The 21,350-nt window shown below is 52.1% G+C and overlaps 1 protein-coding gene across 6 annotated transcripts; it reads right to left on the reverse strand.

Moving 5' to 3' along the window:
- Positions 1-363: 363 nt before the first annotated feature.
- Positions 364-19,309, reverse strand: HMGA1 (high mobility group AT-hook 1). Of its 6 annotated transcripts, none has more exons than XM_074977791.1 (5): positions 19,102-19,309; positions 12,573-12,684; positions 9,849-9,929; positions 7,661-7,711; positions 364-3,641 (listed from the first exon to the last, which is right to left on the reverse strand). In XM_074977791.1, the coding sequence occupies exons 2-5, from the start codon at positions 12,675-12,677 to the stop codon at positions 3,585-3,587; spliced, it is 294 nt and encodes a 97-aa protein (XP_074833892.1). In that variant the 5' UTR covers positions 12,678-12,684; positions 19,102-19,309; the 3' UTR covers positions 364-3,584. The 6 variants fall into 6 exon arrangements, with proteins under 6 accessions (XP_074833892.1, XP_074833890.1, XP_074833888.1 ...); XM_074977789.1 differs by having other exon boundaries at positions 9,849-9,932; XM_074977787.1 differs by lacking the exon at positions 19,102-19,309 and adding an exon at positions 18,452-18,537.
- Positions 19,310-21,350: the final 2,041 nt, after the last annotated feature.

The following is a 21,350-nucleotide window of genomic DNA, read 5'->3' on the forward strand; positions in this document are numbered from 1 at the left end:
CTGTTTGCTCTTTGTAGAATCCCTTGTGCCCAACACACTCCTCAGGGTCCATCACCCCTGCGTTGAACACAACGGAGCGGGTGCTAATGCTGAGTGCTTCATGCCAGCAGGTTGCACGTGGCTGAGATCTGCACCGGGAGATCTTGGAGTTAAAAGCCTCTTTTTGTTTGCCCCCTTCAAACTGGGTGACGGCTTGAAAAACATATATCAACGTATATTGCACGGCCCTCAGCCACTAAAACTAATCTATAGCTTGGAAGGAGGCGCCTGTCTGCCAGGGAGAGAGTGTTTGATACATGGCTGCTGCTCTAAAACCAGCCAGCCAGGCAAGAAACAGTGAGGCTGGAAACATCCATAAAATGTTTTATTCAAGTAACTGCAAATAGGAAACCAAAAGGTCTTTAACAATGGACAAACAAAACAAAAAAAAAACCCAACCCTCCGCTTCCTACCATCTTTCAGCCACCTGCCTGCTTCCTCCAGCCATTGCTGAGATGGTTCCCCTCCTTTCACCCTGCTGGACAGGTGGCTTTACTGCTCGGTGAAAACTGCCTGGGAAAAACCCAGCACGGCTTTCACCCCCTTTGGCCCTCCTCAGAGCACTAACCTCCAGCTCCACTGCAGTTGGTCGTGTCTAAAGGGATTGAGTGTAGTGGGTGAATGGATCTTGCAGCCCGAGGTCGATGGAGGCAGCCGCCCCAGCGCTGTACTTCCCTGCTTAGTCTAACCCCCAGCCTCTAGCAGCGGAGCGGAAGGGCAAATGGCCTTGGACCAGGTGTGGTATTATGTGCAAACGTCATCCCAGCCCTCCTTTGGGCTGCTGGGTTAAGGCACCTTCTCTCCAGCAAAGGGGTTCTCAGTGGGGAAGCACCTCCCAAGCACCTCACACAAAGGGGTGTGGGTGTGGTAGGGGAATGGAGGCAGGGGCTGACTCTGTCCAGTGCAGCGCCTGACCAGGGCTGCTGTTCTCCCAAGAGAGCAACATCTCCAGTTCGGCATTGTGATGCGGCCACGGAAAGCTTTCAGGCCACGGTGGTGGAGAGGTAATCCCAAAGGGGCAGAGGGACAGGGAGGGGTTTTCCTCACTGGTGAGCGCGAAGGACTGGTGGGGAATAGGCCCAGGCCTGCTGCTTTATTTCCTCTCATTTTACTAATGTTGCATACCCAAGGCAGAGGGCTGACAGGAGGCCTTCGCCACACCCCAGGAAAGACTCTGTCCCTTCCCATAACAGAACAGCCTAGTGCCTTTAAAACACTAATAAAAACACCCCTGTCCAATGGTCTTTGGCTCCCTACAGTAGCCAAATTGTTGCCAGAGGAAGGAAGGGGCCAGGGGAATAAAAACCCAGAAAGACCATGATGGAATAATAAATGTTGTAACCAGTAGAGCAGCAGTAACAGCAGCAGCATATCTATGGTTAAGAGAATGGAACTTAAATTATCCAGAGGTAGTTGTGAATGAAGGTGGGGAACTAACAAAAATAAACCTTAAAGAAAATCCACTGGAACCTGGACAGGAAGTACAACTAACTCAAAAGCCCCCTGCGAGAAAGCCCCTGTCAGAGGCAGAGACCTCTCCAGGGCTGATCCTGCAAGCAGAGGGCCAGTGCAGAAGGAGTAGGTAGCTGGCCTTGTGACCCTCACCCATGGGAGGGGTGGGGAATTGGAAGTGAAAAGGCAGCTAGCAGTGCAATATTGAGTCTGTGGTGTGCTGCAGCAGGGCCTCGGTCCCCTCCCGAGAGGGAAGCCTGCTTTTGTCGGTGGGGTTTCGAAGAGCATTAGTGCTTCTGCAATAGGGGAGTGAGAGCTGGCTCCTTTGTAAGTGAAAACAAAAGGGCAATTGTCCTTGAACAGTGAGATTTAAAGGTCCTCACAAGATGGCAGCAGGTCTGTTTCAATCTTTGCCCTAGCGTAACACAGAGCAGTCGGGCTGTATCCTGCTTCCAGGCTTGGGATTGTGTCCTGGGCACCCACAGGAGCTGGTCGGGGGTGGACTTGATTGACAGCTGCTACTTGTGTCTACTCTGTGCTCCAGCATGAAGGCCCTGCTATTCTACCCTTCCAAATTCAAAGAGGAGATGGCTCTATTAATACCAGGATGCTCTGATAATACTGTGCCTAACTCTTGCCCAGCACTTCCAGCTGCAGCTCTTCCAGCACTTTACAAAGGCAGTTGGGATCATTATCCCCATTTTGCTGGGGAGACTGAGGCACACAGGTTTTGCAACTTGCTGCAGGTCAGCCTTAGAATCAGGAATAGAACTTGCATCTTGTGAATCCCTGGCTATTGCCTTACAGGCATTATCTTGTGTCCTGTTCCCACAGTTGTCTGCATGCTGGGTCTGGTCACATGTCCGTCCCAAGCAAACAGTGCCGTGGCTGAACTGAAAGCTGTAGCTCATAGTCTCTCTTGCAGCCTGCCAGGGAATTGCTGATCCCTCTGCTTATCCTCACAAGTGAGTTGTATGTATAGCCCTGCTCTGCTGCTGGCCCAAAGGAGAAACCCATAAGGGTGATGGGTTCTCCTGAGTCCTAGGCAAGCACAGCGCAGGGCATGGGGGAGCTGGAACCAGGACAGGAGAAGTTTCCTTCAAGCTCTTTAAATTCTCCATCTTCAAATTGTCCCCTCTGGGCTGGCAGCAGAGGAGGGTGGGCTGGACCATCAGAGGGGAGGGAAGTAGAGGAAAGGCAGGGACGTGCCAGCCGCTTCTGTGGCTGTGAGTGACAAGGGAGTTTGACATGAAGCGGGGGAGCTGTGCTCAACCAGCCCTGTCAGACTAACACCCACCCCCACATGGGATGTTGGCTCCCCTTTCGGGGTTGCAGGTAGAAGCTCATCTCTATTGCATGCTGTCGGCAGCTGTGGGGCAGCCCCGGTGCAAGGGGGTTGTCTCAATTTTCAGAGGTGGGACATTGCTACAAACAGAGGTAAAAGCGTTACTGGCCTGCAGCGGGGGGAGGGGAGAAATCTATTTGTATTAGCAGCCCCTCCTCACCTCTTACGAACGCCAGACCTTCGAATGTACTATCCTCCCAGCAGCATTGGGCTGGAAGGTCTCGACCACTGTGCGAAGTGGGGACGAGGGGCGCAGGAGGGAAATGGGCCATGCGTCATGGACCTGCCCCCAACCAGTTTAAAAAAAAAAAAAGACAACTGTAAAATATACCGACCACTCTAACCAGCCCCCTCCCCTCCTTTCCCTACTGAGACGTGCCTAAGGGGGGAAGAAAATCACAAGCAAAAAAGCAGCTGTTCTACAGGCACTGCCCGTCAGTGGATTTCACCAGGAACGAAAGAACAACATAAAACCAGTCAGCCAAAGTTTAACCCTGTCCAGTAGGAGAACCAGAAACCGTTCTCTCCCTCGGTGTTAACAGCGTCCATCGGCCAGTGTCGCGGCAGCTTTGCCAGTTTGGGGCTGTACTCCTGTTCTGCTGCTGTTAGAGTGGGAGAAAGTTTGGGGGGGAAGAGGGGAGGGGAAAAAACCCACCCAGGATTGTTTTGTTTTGTTGCTTCCTCAGTCCAAGAGCTTGACAAGAAACTGGTAAGTTGAATGATGAGGTAGTGCCGGGTTCAAGCGTTTTCACTGCTCCTCTTCGGAGGACTCCTGGGAGACGTTCACCTCCTCCTCGTCCTTCTGCTGGGAGAGAAGGGAAAAGTAAGCGAAGGCCCCAGCGTTCTGTCGCCAGCTCAGTGTAGGGCAGTGGTGGGGGATCTGCAGTCCATGGGGGTTCTGCATGTGGCTCCCATGGCATTGTGTTTACTGTTGCCTCAGTGCAGGGTTGCCAGATTCTGCTCATTTCTCTGCGCATTGGGTTTTTGTTTCCACTGGTTTTACTAAAGTCATGTGGTCGGGAGGTGAGGTGTGTGCTCACTGCACACAACATGGACTGTCAGAGCCGTGTGCTCCTGCTGCACCCAGTCAAAGCGCTCTTACGCTCCGGTGGCATGCCCCCCAAATTCTAGGTACGCAAGTGCAATTGGCAAAACTGCCCTAGCCTGGGAGCCTGTCTTGGTAGGACAATCTTAGGGCCCACAGGGATGGAGGAGCGCTGCTCATGCCACCCACTCACTAGCCTGGGTTGCCCGTTGTTGGTATAAAAACATTCCCCATGTTGCATCAGTTTAAAGACACGGACCGCTTCAGAAGTGCCCCTTGAGACATCTGCCTGTTTCAAATGCTCATGCAGATCTTTGAGTGGAGCCCTAACGAGCTTTTACATTCAAATCAACCCCCTCAGCACCTCCAGCCTCTGCTCCAAGGCAAAGATCTGAACTGGGACGCCTGGTTTCTAGCCCCAGTGATGCCCCTGTCTTCGGGGGAGTCACTCCACCTCTTTGCCTGGGTTTCCCTGCCTGGGAAATGGGGATAAGGACGCTTGGTCCATCTTTGGAAAGGGCTTTGACAGCTAGAGATTGAAAAGTGAGTTAGACTCAGTTGCTGAACCAAAGTCATGCCACAACGGCTAGCAACAGAGCATGGAAGAATCCTGACGCTTGGTGCCTTGCTCTTTACACTGGGACTCTGCCTATGAGTTGCTCCAATTTCTGTGCCTCCAATAGCCCCTGTAATGGAATTCAGTTACAGTCCTTGTGGGTGGGAAGAGAACCTGCGCTGGCGGATGCTGGAAGGGCCAGTCTCGGGTTTTAATGTGGTGCTGTGTGCCATGCAGGTCTTTTGCCTTGGCCATAGCAGAAATACAAAATACTAGTAACTCTCATAGCCAGGGCATAGCCCAGTGGCTCTCACAGTGTGGTGTGCAGACCTTCCATCCTACAGGTGAGTTGTGGGCTGGGACCTGGAGCCCACCCTGGCTCTCCAGCCCTGCGTCCCCAACTTATGCTGCAGCTGCAAATTTGTTTTTGTGCTCCGGTAGCTTAATATCGCTAATTTAGTATTTAAGGTATATAAAAATGAGCAAATGCATTTTGTCCTAATGGGCAGCTGGCAGGAGGTCTGTGGAAAGGTTTGTGCTGAGCAGGGTGAAGTTTGAGAAACACAGGTATAGCCCAACCAAAAACCATTTCCAGCTGCTAGATGTAATGCTTCCCAGAGGCCACAAGAGGGGCCCCAGCTGCAGCTGGGAACTTAACCTCCCTTTCAAAGCCAATCTCTGCTCTACCCGCGGCCCCCCCCCCAAATTTCACAGTGCGCCTCTGTTCAACCCGCTTAGAGGTGGTGTGCCCCGGCCCTGGCCTGTGTCTCCCCACCAAACCTGAAAGGCAGGGAGCCCTGGCCAGCAAGGGGCTGGCAGGAACCCCTGGGCTGAGTGCCACAATGATGAGATTCCTTGAAATGTGCTCCTCCGCCCAGCTCGCTTTAAAGAAACAGGCATGCTCTCAAAACAGTCTGAGTCATGGCTGAGTGTGAGGGTGAGTCAGCAACCTCCACTTCCTCCCAGTTCATTCATAAAAAAACACAAAACAGACCGTGTGAGCCGGTATGGAACACAGCTGCCAATTCCGTACAAAGTGTTCCAGGGCCACAGAGCCTCTCATTAGCGAAGGAAGGAAGTGACTGATGGGCCTGGGTTAACCCTGCTCTGCTCCTGGGAAGCAGGCTGTGGTTAACCAGCATGCCAGGGCAGCCCAAAATAGGAAAAGGGGCTTGGCAGCCCAACCTGGAGAGTGAGGAAGCCGGCTAGAAAATCCAGTGGTTGTACGACGCCAAGGCCCTGCCTTCAGGCTGCAGCAGTTGCAATTTAGACCTCGAGTTTGGTTGGAGAATTTCTGGGTTGTAGGAAACAGCTCCCCAGGGCTTTCTGCCAGGGGAATGTGCAGGTTTCCAAGCCAAAGACTGTTAAAATAATTTTTGAGGTGAGCTTGGAGGAGCCTGTTCTGTTTGTTCCTTCTTAGGCACCTGGTGCTGGCTGCTGTTGGAAGACTGGCTCCTGGGCTAGGTGGACCACTGATCTGGCCAGGGACTGTGCAAGTTTCGGTGAGGCAACTTTGCCAATGCTCTTTGCGCTAGACCCGACATTCAGCACCCCTCCTCCCACTACTGTGGCAAAGCACCCTGATCCATCCCTTTACCACATTGGAGTGCTAGGGCCAACTGTGATATGGAAGAGGCCAGCAGTCATAGCAGTCCCTTGTGGCTTTATGAATGCACCTTGCTAACAGATCTTAAGCCAACTCCTGGGTCTCCTTTAGCCATGGACAGTCCTAGAATTGGCAAGACAGGCTTTTTTTCCCCTCATAGATGGGCCTAGAACAGCTCCTTCCCCCTCCTGCCATGCAAACTGGGATCTGAACCTATGTCTTGAAGAGCCAGAGGGCCAAGTACAGTGCGCTCCAGGTCTGGTACCCATCGTCTGAGCTTGCAGCCGAATTCCATTCGCAGCTGTGCTTAGGGGAGCCCTCCAAAGCTGGGATCAAGGCACAGCATTGGTGCAGTATGTTGGAAGCTGTCTAGCCAGGCTCTCTCCATGTCGCTACACACTGGATGCAGAGGTGCTACAGCCAGCCAGCAGGTACGCGTGCTCCCTTCTGCAAGGATGCGTCCGCTAAGGGCTGACGTTGCAACATGTTGAGGTTGTGTGTGTGTGTGTGGAGGGAGGAGTGTCTCCTAAGCAGTGTGCCCCCTCCCCCCGTGCACAGTGTAGCAATGCTTTGTCTGGACAGAGGAATTTGTAGGTTGTACAAACCGCAAAGACTGTCACGGTCAGGAGGCTTGGGGGGAGCGTGCGTGTACAGAGGAACCTCTTTGCCAGTGAGGGGAATACAGGCACTGTTTATGCCCCCCCCCCCAACCCCAACTGCCAGGCTACCCGAGCTGCCCGCACAGGCAGAAGAGGCACTAGTGCTGCCGTAACCTGGCGAGAAGCAAGAAACGCATCGTTCTGCAGAGCCAGGCGAGGCAGTAGAGTGCTCCTGTGGGCAGCAGATAGCAGCTTGCAGTAGGGGAAGGGTGGGGCTGCGGCAGCAGCTTATCGCTGCTGGGGGAAGCTGTGCCTGCCAGAGCCCCGTGGGAGGGGCTGCGGTACAGCCAGACACTGGGGCGGGGGCGGGGGGCAGGGAAAGAGATGAACAGAGCACCGTAGGGGGCCCAGGGGAATTTGCTGCACACTCACGTTGCAGGAATGCCACCCTGGGAACACACCACAAAGCCTTTTGCAGGCCAGTGCCAGCTTGCTGAAGGGAACAAGCCACTTCCTGTTAGTCAGTCTGGGGCGCAGGGAAAAAACATGGCGCTAATTACAGACCCATGGGGCGAGTGTGTACCACAGTGAGGTGGATTATTCCCTAGGGGATTACAGTTTAGCCCCCCAGGAACCTCTGGCACTGAGACCCTCCCACACACACACTTGTATGCGCGCAGGTGTCAGCCAGGAGCAGGCTGTGACTGCAGCCTCAACCGCAATAGACCTCTAAGGTAGATTACAGTGCTACCCTCCCAGGCTGTCTGGTACTGAGGCAGGACTGGAGCCCTTCTGCTATTTCTATGCTGAAGAGATTGGGTTGCATCCCCCCGCAGTTTCTTGCTACTCCTGCTGCCTATGATCCGACCAAGACTGGCACCCTCCATGCAACAAGCACCCGCTTTCCCCATCATGCATTTGGCAAGGGCCTGCTCCTGCAGAGTGCTGCTTGCTCTCAATTCAACAGGAGCAGAGAGAGCTCAGCACCTTGCAGAGTAGGTCAGGAAGGGTCACTCACCGATTTTTTGGGCCGACCTCGAGGTTTCCTCCCAGGTGTTACTGCAGCTTTCTAAACACAGAAATTGTTAAGTCCACAGAGGGGAAGGAAGCAAACCACCCTCACCTCCTTCCCTGGAACGCTTTGGGCTGCTGATTTCTGGTGTCTTCTAGCTTAGGTGGCATGACCTCCCTGCCCTGTGACAGCATTACCTACCAAATGCATCACACACACTGCAGTTCCCAGGTTGCCTGTGGCTGCCGGACACAAACATGCCTCCGTGGGGCCGGATTCCTCCCCCCCGACCCTCAGAGTTCTTTTCCAGCATTTGCTGGCTGGGCCCCAGCCCTGTGACTCAGAGAAATCGGCAGGATATGAGTCGCGTGTTTTCAAAACAGTTTGAAGACACAAACACACACACAAGCCACATTCCTTGAACCTTCAGTGTCTCTGCCCCTGCCTTTCCCCACGAATAAGCACAATGATGGCTCATCCTCTCTGTCGTTTATACATTCTGTCCCACCAAACTTCCTGTGGGAAGGTGCGGGGGGGGGCGGTTAAAGGGCGGTGGTAACCTCACCCCCCCGCCACACATGATACTGGAGGAAGCAGTGCACTGCTGCTGGTCACTGCTGCCACAGATTCCTCACTCAGCATCCCCTTAGCCATCACACTGTCCCCTTCTAAGCAGCAAGGATTTCAGAGCACATTGCTGTGTGCTGGTATCATTGGTCCCATCTTACAGGTTGGCAAACGGCAGCACAGGAGAACATGACTTGCCCCAAAACAGGACTAGAACCCACATGTACTAATGCTCACCTCCTGCTTCCACTGTAACTTTTCCATTTATTAGGGGAAAATACCCCTCTGAAACTGCTCCCTTCTTGGACTTCTTCCTCGCCAGGGGCTAACACCAGGGCTCCCTGTACGCTGAGCGCCTGGGCAGCCACCCAGGAGAGATTCAGGCACTGCCCAGCCGATTACCAGAGTGCCCACAATCAGCAGCATGTGTTTCTACTGGTGGTGCACATAAAATGTAGTCTGCCCAGGGGTGGAAAAATTTAGAAGGAACTCTGCGTGAGACTCAAGAAGCAGCAGCAGCCGGCAGCGCGCGCGCGCACGCACGCACACACGCCCCCCGCCCCCGGCAAAGGCTGCGGAATCTGGGTCTGGCCGGACCTGCTGAGAAATGAGGCTCCCATTTGAATTTGTAAGGTGAAGAGTTTGGAAGATGTCAGAAGATCAGGTCAAAGTTAAGGCTGAACTGATGTGTCTGCTGAAATAACCTCTGTTGCCCAGCTGCATCAACAGCAGCTGGGCATGAAAAGAACCTTCCCTGCCTATCTAGAAGAGGGAGAGGACCCACTGAGCCAGCAACACCCTTCACCACGATGGGTGCCACTGCCTCTTGTCACGTGTATGGGAACAGCCTTCCATCCCTTCCCCACGCAATTCCTTGGGGCCCAGTGCCGTTTGCAGTGGCTGAGAAGGGTGGGATGCTCAAGGCTGCCATCAAACAGAAGATGGGCTGTGAGCTCTGCCCTCGTCCATCTGACTGTAGCCCAGAGTCCATGCCAGGAGATTCCTCTGGCCTCGATTACTACGTTCCCTCCTCCCTGCCCAAGGGCCTGGTCTCCCCACTGCATGGAGCCCCCTTTCTTCCCTGCCCAATTGTGGCCATGCAAAGCCCAGCTGCACACACAGCCAACACTCATGCCGACACCAACAAACCAATTCATCTGCTGGCCCACTTGGAGACAAGGGGTTCCCACAGATGAGCCTGAGGGCCCCTCGAGTTACTCTGCCTGCTGCCTCTCCACACAAGCACCAGTGACAATGGACCTCCGTGGATGAGGCGTGTTCGTGGGATCTGCATTCGTGAAGCTAGAAAGCCACATCGGACTCTCCAAAGGGGCAGGAGGTTCCTACCTGCAAAAAGCAGGGTGCTCCCGTGGCTTGTCCCCACCCTGTCTGCACGGCACGGCTGGAACTCTCACTGCTGGGCCCATTGCCTGTGCATGGGAAGTTCCATCAACTCTGGCTTCCCAGAAGAGGAAGCATATGGCTGCTAAATCCCAGGAAGAGGGAACTCCTGCGACCCACTCACCTCCAGGCTCCCCCATGCCAAGGAGTCACTTTCACCTCTATGGCAATGAAGAAGCCGCGGGCAGGGAAGATCTCCCTTTCTCTGCCCCCCTCCTGTACCTACCCTGCCTTTAGGAGTGGCCTTGTTTTTGCTCCCCTTTGGTCTGCCACGTGGTCTCTTGGGGGTTGGTGCCTCACTGGGTTCCTGCTGGATACAAAGGACAGGACTGTCAGCAGACCCTCCTCCCAGCTCTGCAGCCATCGGCACAGAGAGGTGGGGCTGGGCCAAGCACAGTCTGTTTCCAGCCCACTTGCCCATCCAAGGGGAACCCCCCTGTCCCGCAAGACCAGGAGCTGTGGAAAGGGAAGAATCCCAGCAAAACAAAATAAATCTGAGTCCTGGCATAGGAGGAGATTTAGGAGCATGGATGCCACTGGGCCTCTATTCTGGAAAAGCTCACAGCATGGCACTCCCCCTTCAATCTTAATGCAGGGGGGAGCGACAGCATCAGAGGGTGTGCGGGAACATGGGGGGGGGCAGGAGGGAGGGAAGGGGGGACGCAACTGCCATCCGTAACACTTGGGTAGTGTTTGCATTACAGCAGAGGCTGTGCAAGGGGGAGCAATGCATGCTGGGGCATGTAGTTTCCAAAGGCAGAGGGAATTCAGAGGGTGTGGCTAGCCCCTGTGGGCCTGCACTTAGCCGCGCTCCGCTCTCTCGTGACGCAGGCTGCTATGGACAGGATGCACCTGTCACGCAGCGTGCGGGAGGGGCGTGGGACAAAGCCGACCAGGGCTCCCTAGGTTTTTGATGGAAGGGCCCACTGGGTGGCAGCGGGGGAGGAAAGGCCTGACTCTTCCCAGAAGAGGCTGCTTTTCCTCCCCAGTTTAGAGAGGGAAGCGAGAACACCAGGGGCTGATTTGGAGAGGGCATACCAGGGTATCTCCCTTTAAAAATAAAACAGCCAACCCAAGATCCCCTGAATACTTCCTCACTGCTAAATAACCCAATCTCGTGAATTATGCATTCCCCCAGGAGATCCTGCTATTGCAGCCGCAGTCTAATACCCTGGTGCTTTCTGTTTATAGCTGTGGCTATTAGCAAGCCGGTAATCCAACACCGGCAGCCCTGCCCCCATCTCCACCGACTGACTGCCTCCCACCCCACCCCTGCCCTGCTGGCAGCTATTCCACCAGCCGGAAGAGGAAGGAGCAGCTGGCTCAGGGCAGTTAAAAAATGGCTACCACAGGCCAGCGGCTGCTCTGGTGTCAATGTGGAGAAAGGGCCCTGGCGGAGCTCAGATTTAAGCACTGAGCTCTCAAAGAAGATGTGCTCCAGATTTCTTGTGCTTCCCCAGCTCCCTGGTTTCGTGCTGTAGGCATTAGACCACTGCATGGGTATCTGGACACCTGGGTTCCCTCCCCGGCTTTGCCAGTGATTTGCTCCATACCCTTTAGATGCTCCTGTAACATGCCTGCCTAGCACGACACTTTGAGAGCTCCATCTGCACAGGCACTAATTGTCATCAGGTGAACCCAATTGGTACTGGATTTCCCCTTATGAGGGGATTTTATCTATTGCTAGTTAGCTGGTGCAGTTCCAGGTGGGGCACAGGAAGTCTCCCTTCTGTGAAGGTTTAGCTAGCCTTGTTTCAGGTTCTGCTGTAAGCATTATAATTTGCTAACTAACTGTGTTGGCTGCACAGCAGAGAAATCAAAGAGTTAACACCTGGGCCTTACATGAGAGAAACTTGTACAAACAAAATGCTCACTGACTCAGCAGGACAGAGGGGAGACCTAGGGTGGATGAGACAGCCCCTGTGCAGTAGTTAGTTAAACCTGCTGAAAAGCAAGTTTCAGTGTCAGGGTCCGAAAATTGAGTTCAGCTGCACAAGTACTGTCTATATTAGGACGTGCAGCAAATTAGCTGAACCAGAGGTAGAGTTGCTGGGATTCTTTTCTTTCCTGGCTGTAGTGCAAGTTTTTAAGGGCCTTTTGTTATTAAAGCCTGTATTTAGTTGGAGTTTCTTGAAGACCTTTGGCCATAGCAAGAAGAATATTATGCTTATACAATGGCAAAGGAGTCAAAAACTCTACACCTACAGAAAAGCAGCTAACAGTAAAGAAGAGTAGTTGAGAGAGAAGGGAAATTTTAGAGGAGGATGTATCTAGCCAAACCCTTCTTCTATGTTCAAGTTCTATGGGGTCTCTGCTCACCACCTGGAGGACAGACAGCCAGGCTTTTTAAATTTACAGCCAGCAGACAAGCTATGCATGTGTTAGCATCCATGGTGCTGAGCCCAATACATGGAAATCAGACGTATGGCATGATTCCCAAAGCCAGTGAGTACGTTCTCTGGAATTTCATTTACTTTGTTTTGTTCATCCCTATGGTTATTTTACTCCCCACTGAAAGTCCCTTTTGTCCCTTACTGCTGCTTTTTCCTGCCTTGACCTTAGGCCCTACTGGAGAAGGCCACATGGCCCCAGCTCAGAAGCCAAAAATTCATTTTACCTGACAGTTGGGACTATTGCTTTGCCCCATGCTAAGACCTGGGATGACATCTCAATAAGCGTTGATTCAGCCCTCTTTGTTGGCGGCAGCCACATTTTGCAGATCAGAAGTTAAGAAATGTGCCCAAGGCTGCCCCACGTTGTAAGCCAGTGGCAGAGCTGAGGAAAGAACCCGGCCCTTTGCTGTACCCACCCAACTGGACTTGATAGGTGGTGCCTCCTAAGTGGTAAGTAATGGAGATGCCTCATTCTTCCCTTTCCTCTCCACAGACCTCACGTTCCATATTGCACAGAGCCCAACTCTGGGAATATGGAAGAAAGCCATTCTTCATACCTGAGGCTTCTTCCTGGGTCGTCCCCGTCTTCTCTTCTCAGACACGTCCTCCTCCTCCTGTTTGGCAGCCAAGGGCTGGCTGGATTTTGCACTAGATTCACTCATCGCCTTTCTTCCAAAGGACAAAAGGAGAAGGTTAGTACATAACACTTGTCTGTTTCTTGGTCACATAGGGTGGTGGAACAGCCTAGTGGTTACAGCACTGGCCTTGTAAACAAGGGGTTGTTAGCTCAATCCTTGCTGGGGAGTCAAATGCCATACGAGGTGATCATCCCCATTATTCTCATGGGGTACAAAGAAAGGAAGGGTCTTGTGTTTCTCTCATCAACCTCTTGCTGCAAGGTAATTACACAATTAACATAGCTGGTGTTGCAACTCTTAATTCAGACTTAGGCCAGGCCTAATGTCCAGGATAAGGCTGTTGGAGATGATCTTCTAGAGAGTGTTTATGCTTCTGTTGGTATTGCTGAGCTTGGTGCCCCACTGTTATGAGTGTTGTGTGCAAAAGTAAGAGTCCCTGCTCTGCATTGCTTTAGCCTCAGACAAGACTGACCAAGGAAGGGTTACTTAAATCTGCACTGCAGACAGGCAATTGAGCGGTAGAGAGATGAAGAAACCTGTCCTGGGTTACACACTAGCTCTGTGGCAGTCAGAAATGGGGCTCATGTCTTCTAAATCCCAGCCATATGGCCTGCGGATCCCAGCAATACCCCAGCTCTCAAAATGGACGGGATCCATGCCTTGACCTAGTCAGAGTGCCTGGCTCTTCTGGTTCAGAGACCCTGATGCTCTCCCATCCCGCTGGACTGTTCCTCCCCACATCACAGGCTGTTGCTTAAAGTGCACAGAGCAAAATGCCCCCTGCGCTAACCACTGTCTCATCCTGCCAGGAAGAGAGAGGGACAGAGTGGCAGCATGTTCCAACCTGGCCTGGTGCTAGGTGCGGTACAGGCGCCGTGCCAGAGACAGTCACTGCCCCCCAAATATCTAGTCTGAGTCTATCCCCTGCATCATGGGAGCCAACCTGTATCCTCTGCAGAGGGGTTGGGAGAAAATTCCTTGGAGCTCACTGAAACAAGTGATGCTGGCATCTACATTAATAAATCTGCTCCAGAGCAGTCAGCAAACTCATCCGCTGCGGATCACAAGGGAAGTCTGAACGTGGCCTATGTTAGAGCTAAGGCATTCCCATCCAACACAAGGTAGCTTGGGACAACTCAACTCCCATCCAACACAGGGGCGGGCTTGGGCCAACTAAATTCAAGCCTGTCTGCCTATGACTGTGGTGTCCAATACGCTTTCCGTTTGCCACGTGGTGAACTGGACGCCACAGTGTGGCTGGTTAGAGCCATACCCATGGAGAGCCCTCCAACTGCTCCCCACACGTGCCCCACCCCATGGTGGGACAAGTGTGTGGCAGCGATGGTGGCTGCAGCCACCAGGGTGGCCGTTTACGTGGGGTGTGTGCACCTGGCTTGTGGGAGCAGGAGGGGCTATGGCGATGGTTGAATCTGTATGTAATCCCCTGCACATTTAACACAGCAATAGTGGCCTCACCCTGCATACATTACTTATATGCCATGCCTTCCCTGCTGAGAGGCGGGGTGGGGCTCACATCTGACCCAAATAGGTGGGGGTTCCCCCCCAAACTGAGTCCTTCACAGTGTGCTCCCAGTTTTTTTCCTAAAGATGTGGATGCAACCTGACTTCATTCAGCCCTACTTCTGTAACACCTCCTGTGACTAGTCCCAGTGCTGGGTGTGTCCATAATGCAGCTACAGGGTGCTAATTCAGCTCACTCAGACATAGCTGAGGTAGCTTCAGTCCAGCCAGCAGGGGTAGCAGAAGCTGCAGTGGCAAACCCAGAGCAATTATTTGGGCGGTTAGCCCCCAGCTCTGTGACTTGGCCACTCCAATACATGTTCTAGCTTGGTTAAAAGTAGCTCTGGAGCATCTACATAAGCTCCAATCACATACCAGAACTGCAGCATAGATACACCTTAAGTGTCACAAGACTGTGTCTTTTGGTCCATTTGTACTTGGACAGTATTCTCTGCCTCTTCCAGGCTCTGGCCCCACTGTCCTGCCAACTTATAGCACTATGTTTCAGAATCCACCTCCTATCTATAAAGAGGGTGTCTGCAACTCCCTGAAACCTGATCACAACCCCCAGTGGAGAGCCCAGCTCCTAGGAAAACAGATTTTAGTTTTAGTTGCCAGCAACTGGATTCCATTCAACTAGGGTTGAAACCTGCATTCGGGGAAAACAAATCTTTCCAACACCATGGATGCCTAACACAACACCATGGCTTTGATTGTGCTTCAATCCCATCGATTGTCCCAGCTGCAGCAACCACCAGTGCCCCCTTTGCAGACAGCTACCCTTGGTAAGGGATGGTTTCCTCAAATTCACTCCAGCAAGGATCACCCCATGGTGACAGCCAGGCAGCCTTCAGGGCCAGCCTGAAACGGCCGAGCTGGGAAGTTCAGATTCCTAAACAAGTTGCCTAGTGGGACGAAAGCCCAAGGAAACCACACACGCATCCTGAATGCACAGGCCTTCTAGGTTTTTAAAAAAAAAAGTACATATGGGCTCATGTTCAGTTGTGGAAGTGACTCACAAGTCAGTAAACCTCAGAAGCCACAGCCTCATGTAAACACCCCTATGCATTACTCACTACAGCCAGAAGTTATTCAAGGATTCTCTCGCTTAGAAGGAGGGTCCTCATGTTTTCCATCCAGGGGTAAAATACGTTTTGTTATGTGCACGCAGGCATGGGCAGATGTACGCAACCAGTAGAAACACACGCTGACAGCTGTGGGTGCTCTGCTAATCAGCTGGACGGTGGCACCTGAATCTCTCCGGGGCGGTTGTCCATGTGCTCTAGGAACACTGATCCTAATGTTTTGGTGTTTTTTTTAAAGTATAATTCTTGAGTATCCAGTTCACAAGCCAAGCTGCTTCACAAGAGGCAGATACATCCTCTGAGCATCTGTCTCTGAAAATCTGGGCAGGAAGGCATGGGGAGTGCTGGACTCGCAACCAAAGTTCCTTCTAATTTTTTCCCACCCATGTGAAGGTTACATTTTGTTACATGCACTGACGTGTGTGGATGTGCACCCCTAAAAGAAACACTTGCGGCCAGCTTTGAGCACTGTGCTCACCAGCTGGGCAGCACTTGAATCTCTCATGGGTGGCTGCCCCAGTGCTCAGACTACCAGGAGCAAGGCTCAGTACATAGCTCCCACCTCCTCCAGATGAAACCCCTTTTTAGGAGCTGAATGGGGCAGGACTCAACCCTGTTGGAAACAGCCCCCTATTCAAACTTGGGGTCCTCTCTTCCCCTTCTGAGTCAGTAGTGAGGTTTTTGGCACAGCCATGTTGCCATGGAGGAAAGGTGAGAGCCAGTAAGTAGCCTAAACACAAACCTTTCAGCAGCTTGCCCTAGCCACCCAGGACCCCTGCATGGACCTGCAAGAGACAGATTTGCAGGTTCTCTGGGCTGAACTCTCTCGTGGTTCTTGCAGCAGCCCTGACAGGCATTCGAGGCTTCTGCTGCACTGGGAACTGGCCCAGTATCTGTGCAGGGATCTGACAGGTGTCTTCCCTGTCTGAGGCTGGGTCTTCCCTCCAGCCCTGCCACTCTGGAACTGTACCATGGACAGAATACTTTCTTGGTCCATTAGCATAGTTAATCCACCCCCCTGAGAGATGGTAGCTTGGTGGAGGGATGAATTCTTGTGTCTCCGTCCCCATTCACACCAGTGGTTAGGTTAACCTACGATAGCCATTGCTCAGGGCACAACATTTTTCACAGCCCGCAGTGACACAGGTTGCGCAGTGTTCCCTGGAAGCTGAGCACTTGGGCGGCTGCCTGGGAAAGATTCAAGTGCTGCCCAGTTGATTAGCAGAGCACCTGCAGCCAGCAGCATGTGTTTCTATTGGTGGTGCACATCCACATATGCCTTGATGTGCATAACATTTATTCCACCCTGGATGAAAAAAAATTAAGAGGGAATCGTGAGAGCAACCTAAGTTTTAAGTGCAGAACAGGCCTTGGGCTTATGAAGGGAAGACGTCAGTAGTGTGGGAGGACCCAGTCAGGTCACATGGTTATCTTCCTGTGCCTGAACCTGGAGAGCAGGAAGTGAGAGCACAGCAGGACCCACACAACTGGCTGGCACCTGAGGAAGGGCCAGGCTTATTCTTTCAGACACAGGCGTCTGCAGCATCTCTCCCCAGTCTCCACACCCACTGGTTCCGCAGCACCTTTGTGCCATTGAGTGGCCAGCCTGGCCAATCGAAGCCCTAGTCCCCACCACCCAGATGAACAAAAGCAGTACCCAGTAGAGACAATTGCTCACTAACATCTTGGCCTCATGTACCAGAGAGGTAGCTGTGTTAGTTTGTGTCTGCAAAAAAACAAGAAGTCCTGTGGCACCTCCTAGGCTAACCTATTTTGGAGCATAAGCTTTGGTGGGCAAAGACCCGCTTTGTCTTCATGCCCAAGAAGTCCTGTCAGAGCAGTCTCACCAGGATGCTGCCCAGAAGACAGAACAGGACTGTCCCAGCAGCAAGGGAATAAAATAACTAAAAACCTGCTTTTTGGAGGAGCACAGGAGGGTGCTGAGACACCACAGGAGGTGCATACAATGTGCTCCCTATTGAGGTCATTAACATTCCAGCCCTCCCTTAGAGCAGCCGTTCCTTTTACACATGCATAATAAAAGGAAGTGGGGGGTGGAGGGAAGCCCCAGGAAAGGACACCACTGCAAGCCCTTGGAAGATCTCCATCCTGGAGGGTGTCGAATCAAGACCACCCCTACGTAGAATGGTGCGATTCCAGGAGAAAGGGCTAGCCTGCTGGTTCCCAACCTTCTCACTAGCGCAGACCCCCATCAAAGCCGCTTCTAGCCACTACGGCCGCTGCATTCAACGAAAAAGGAAAGCATAACAGCGATTTTTCCGACAACGACAGTACTGGAGGATCGTTAATTTAAAAATAACAATAGAGTGTAACTTAGCAATTTAGCTAAAACTTCTTTTCTATGATCCTTTTCACTTCTGTTGTTTTCTTCCCAGACCCCTTGCAATACTCTCATGGCCCCCCAGGCTGGGAACCCCTGGGCTCCCCAGGCTGGGAACCTCCTCACGAAGGAATGGAGAGGAACCTTGTAAAGTTCCCAGCGTGGGAAGGCCCCAGGCAGTACATTTTCCCCTCCCTGACGCCACACCTTTGGAACCGAGCTGGATCTAGCCTCCGCAGGGGACAGAAGGCAAGACCAGCAGTTCTCTGCCTGTGCAGCTCTCATAATGAAACCAAGCCCTGCCCCCCAACTGGAAGCAGCGTGGGAGCCAGGTAGAGCCCAGAGGTGTTGGGAGCCAGAGGGCGGGTGTTGGTGCCGCACCCCTTGATCTGATTGCCACCAGATCCAGGATTCCCAGGCAAACAAGCCAGCAGCCCTGTGGCACTTGGAAGATGAACAAAACCAGTCTTTAAGGTGCTCCCTGACTGCTGGCTTGTTTTGTTAGCCTCCAGGCTGACAGGGCTACCTCTCTGCAAGCACTCAGAGTGGGCTCAGCACCCCGGGGGGGACAGACGCGCGCACCCCACACAAACACGGACTTTAACCCCCCCCCCCGGCATGTCCCAACCACTGCACCTCGCCCAGCCCCCCCCCCAAAAAAAACAAACGCCAGGCAGATCTGCACCCCCGCCACATCATAAACATCACAGAGAAGCAGCCCCCCCCCCCGCCCTCTTCACACCCCAGCAGCGCTTTTACCCGTCTCTTCGGGGCTGGAGAGAGACATGGCCCTGGGCTCTGCCCCTTTAAAGGGGCAGGAGGAGGGGTTTCTGGCGAACCCAATGCATTACCTGCTCTTTGCAAAATAAATCCCGACCCCCCTCCCCGCCCGCCGATTGGCAGACGCGCAGGGCACAAAAAAAGGCATCGGTGCTGGAAAGCGCTGTCGCGCGATTTGAAAATGAAACCGGCTCGGAGTGTGCGTATTTGCAAGTGGGGGGGAGGGGGCAGGCGAAGCAAGCCAAAGCCCCCCACCCCCCCGAGCCCCGCTGCCTCCGGCACAGCCCCCACCCCGATCGCTCAGCCGGCTGGGAGGGGCGTCCAGCCCCCGGGGGGACGTGCTGGAGAAATGCCCCCTCTCCTTCCCCTCCCCGGATCAGGTGCTCTAAGAATAAACCGTAAAGCAAGGGGGGAAAGGCAAGGTTGCGGCTCCCCTGCCCCCGGCGAGCCCCGAAAAAGCTCCCACCCTCGCACCCTTTCCGCAATGCACGATGAGAAGTAAAACCGAAGGACACAAATTTATTCCGCATGCCTTGTTCGCTTCCCCTGCAAATGCTAAACGCTTAAAAAAAGCCCCCCCCCCAGCTCCAGGATTACTTTTTTGGCAATTGGAAAATGTTTTTTTCCCCCCAAAGTGCACATGCTGCTAAAATAATCGTAAAAATAAATAAATCCCCAACGACCCCCCACCCCCCCTCAAAAAAATAGGTCAGGCACTCACAATTGCTCTCGGTCTCAGATCTGTGTGGGGTGTGTGTGTTTTCCCTGGTGTGTCTGTGTTGTGATCAAATTAAACCCCAACCCCCCTTCTGGCTGCTGCTGATGGCAAATGCGGATCTGAAACCAGAAGGCAGGCAGAGAGGGACTCGCTCGCACACATAGCCACCCCAGCCAGGGCTCTCTTATTTATATAAATAAAAAAAAATTGTTCCAAGAGGAAGGAAGCTGGGTCAAAATCATTTGCACGGGGGGTGGGGGGGAGGAATAGGAAAGGGACCAAAAAAAAAAAAAGCCCTCCCAGCCTTAATGGAGAGACTGTCCAGCTACTAAAAATAGCAAAATCACACTCCAAATTAAATAAGGACAGGCAGGCTAAGCTAGGGGTGCTTTAAGCCCTTCCAGTTGGGGAGGGGTGGAGCCCAGCAAAGCCTACGCCATCACCAGTGGGTGGGGAAGATGCAAAGAAGGGGAAGGGAAGGGTGATTTAAAAGGGCTGCTATGGTTTAAGAAGCTAATGCTAGAAGCTGGCTGGAAAATGGGTAAGGAAGAAGACCCATCAGTAGCAGAAAAGCTGCTAGGCCCGCCTCTCCTCTCCCCCCCCAAAACAAACCTGGTGAGATGGAGGAGAGGAGAAGGGAATTATTTTTCAGAGCTGTCATTTAACCATATAAATATTTAAAGAGCTTTAAAAAACCCTATTGTTCTTTTGTTTCAAGGGGAAATGATTCCTCAGTAGCTGGGCGAAAGGTAGCAGGGCAAAGGGCTGAAATATGCAGCTAGTTGTTATATTTTAGAGGGATGCCTGCAGGTAGCTTTAGACCCCCCACCAATTTAAAATACAATCCTTTTCTTTTAAGTGCACAGAATAATTTTGATGGAGAGCTGCAGCAGGACCTGCTTTTGTTACTTGCTTGTGCACTTCTGCGCCAGTGTAACTTCAGGTTATTCCTAATATGCACCAATGTTACCTGAACGAAGAATCAATCAGGACAATGCATTGTAATGTACGCAACTTTTTCATAGGCTGGGCTGCATATTAATGGATAGCCTGGTGGCCACTTTTTCTCCTCTTTGTGATTGTTCTAGCCCACCTATGACCCCTCTGCGCCATTTGCATAATAGTCCTGGAGTAGCTACAGCAATTGCTTACATGGAAATGGGACACTAGGCATCTATATAATGCATTTTAGGGTATTTTAATGTGATTTAGCTGCGGGAAATAAGGAAAAGCCAGTGCCATGTTATCAGCCACCGACCACCAGCCCCCTTTTTTCAGAACCATTGTTGTAAACTCCCTTTTGTTTTACCTAGGTTATGATCACACCAAAGTCAAATAATCTTTAAAATCCAATTCACTTGTCCCCCTTTATGGTCTTTGCTTATGCTTTGCATTTCTCCCAGCCTGGCTGATGAAATGAACTGAGTTAGTTTCTCTTCTGCTGAGAGACATTTGCTCTGTCTTTGGATTTTCACACTGTGCTGTTAAAGTTGCTTCCTTGTCAGTTTTATTCAGAAACTGTAGAAAGGTTTCAGAGAGCAAAAGTTTTAAAATGTGGGTGCCTAAAGTTAGGGTCCTAAGTAAAGATTTAGGAACCTAAATTGAAGTAGCTGGTTTTTTAGACATAATCAATAGGTGCACCTCTTGCGAGCTCTCGGTCTACAGTAAGCTCAGCCTGGCCACAAAGGTTCACTAATGCAAAGTTCAGCGCAGGATCGTGTCTGTGGATCTGGATGGGAGCTGAGAGTCTCAGTATCTCTGAAAATCAGGCCATTTTATAGGAGAGAGAGAAGTTTTGGCCAGTACTTAGTACAGTGGAGCCCTGGTCCATGAATGCAGCTCCCAGAATAATAGAACACTAGGACTGGAAGAGACCTTGAGAGGTCATTAAAGCAAGTCCCCGATCTTATGGCAGAAGCAGGCACCATCTAGATCATCCCTGACAGATGTCCGTTGAACTTGCTCTTAAATATCTACAGTGATGGAGATTCCACAGGCTCCCTAGGCAATTGTGTTCCCGACCAACAAATACAATATAAATCACTAATAGTGTGCTTCAAAAGTGCATAAACCCTCTAGGAATGTCGAATGAGATTTTTTTAAAAAGAAAGCCAAAAGAGTTAGATACTGAGCCTCTTGCAATTTGCTGCGAGTTGGGTACTTAACTCTGACTCATTTGAAAATTCCAATCACAAGTTCCACTCAACAGCAGTAACGTTTGTTTCTCAGTTTCTTAGACCCTTTTGAAAAAC

The sequence above is a fragment of the Carettochelys insculpta genome, chromosome 26, assembly GCF_033958435.1.
Source record: "Carettochelys insculpta isolate YL-2023 chromosome 26, ASM3395843v1, whole genome shotgun sequence".
In the NCBI taxonomy this organism is placed as follows: domain Eukaryota; kingdom Metazoa; phylum Chordata; order Testudines; family Carettochelyidae; genus Carettochelys; species Carettochelys insculpta.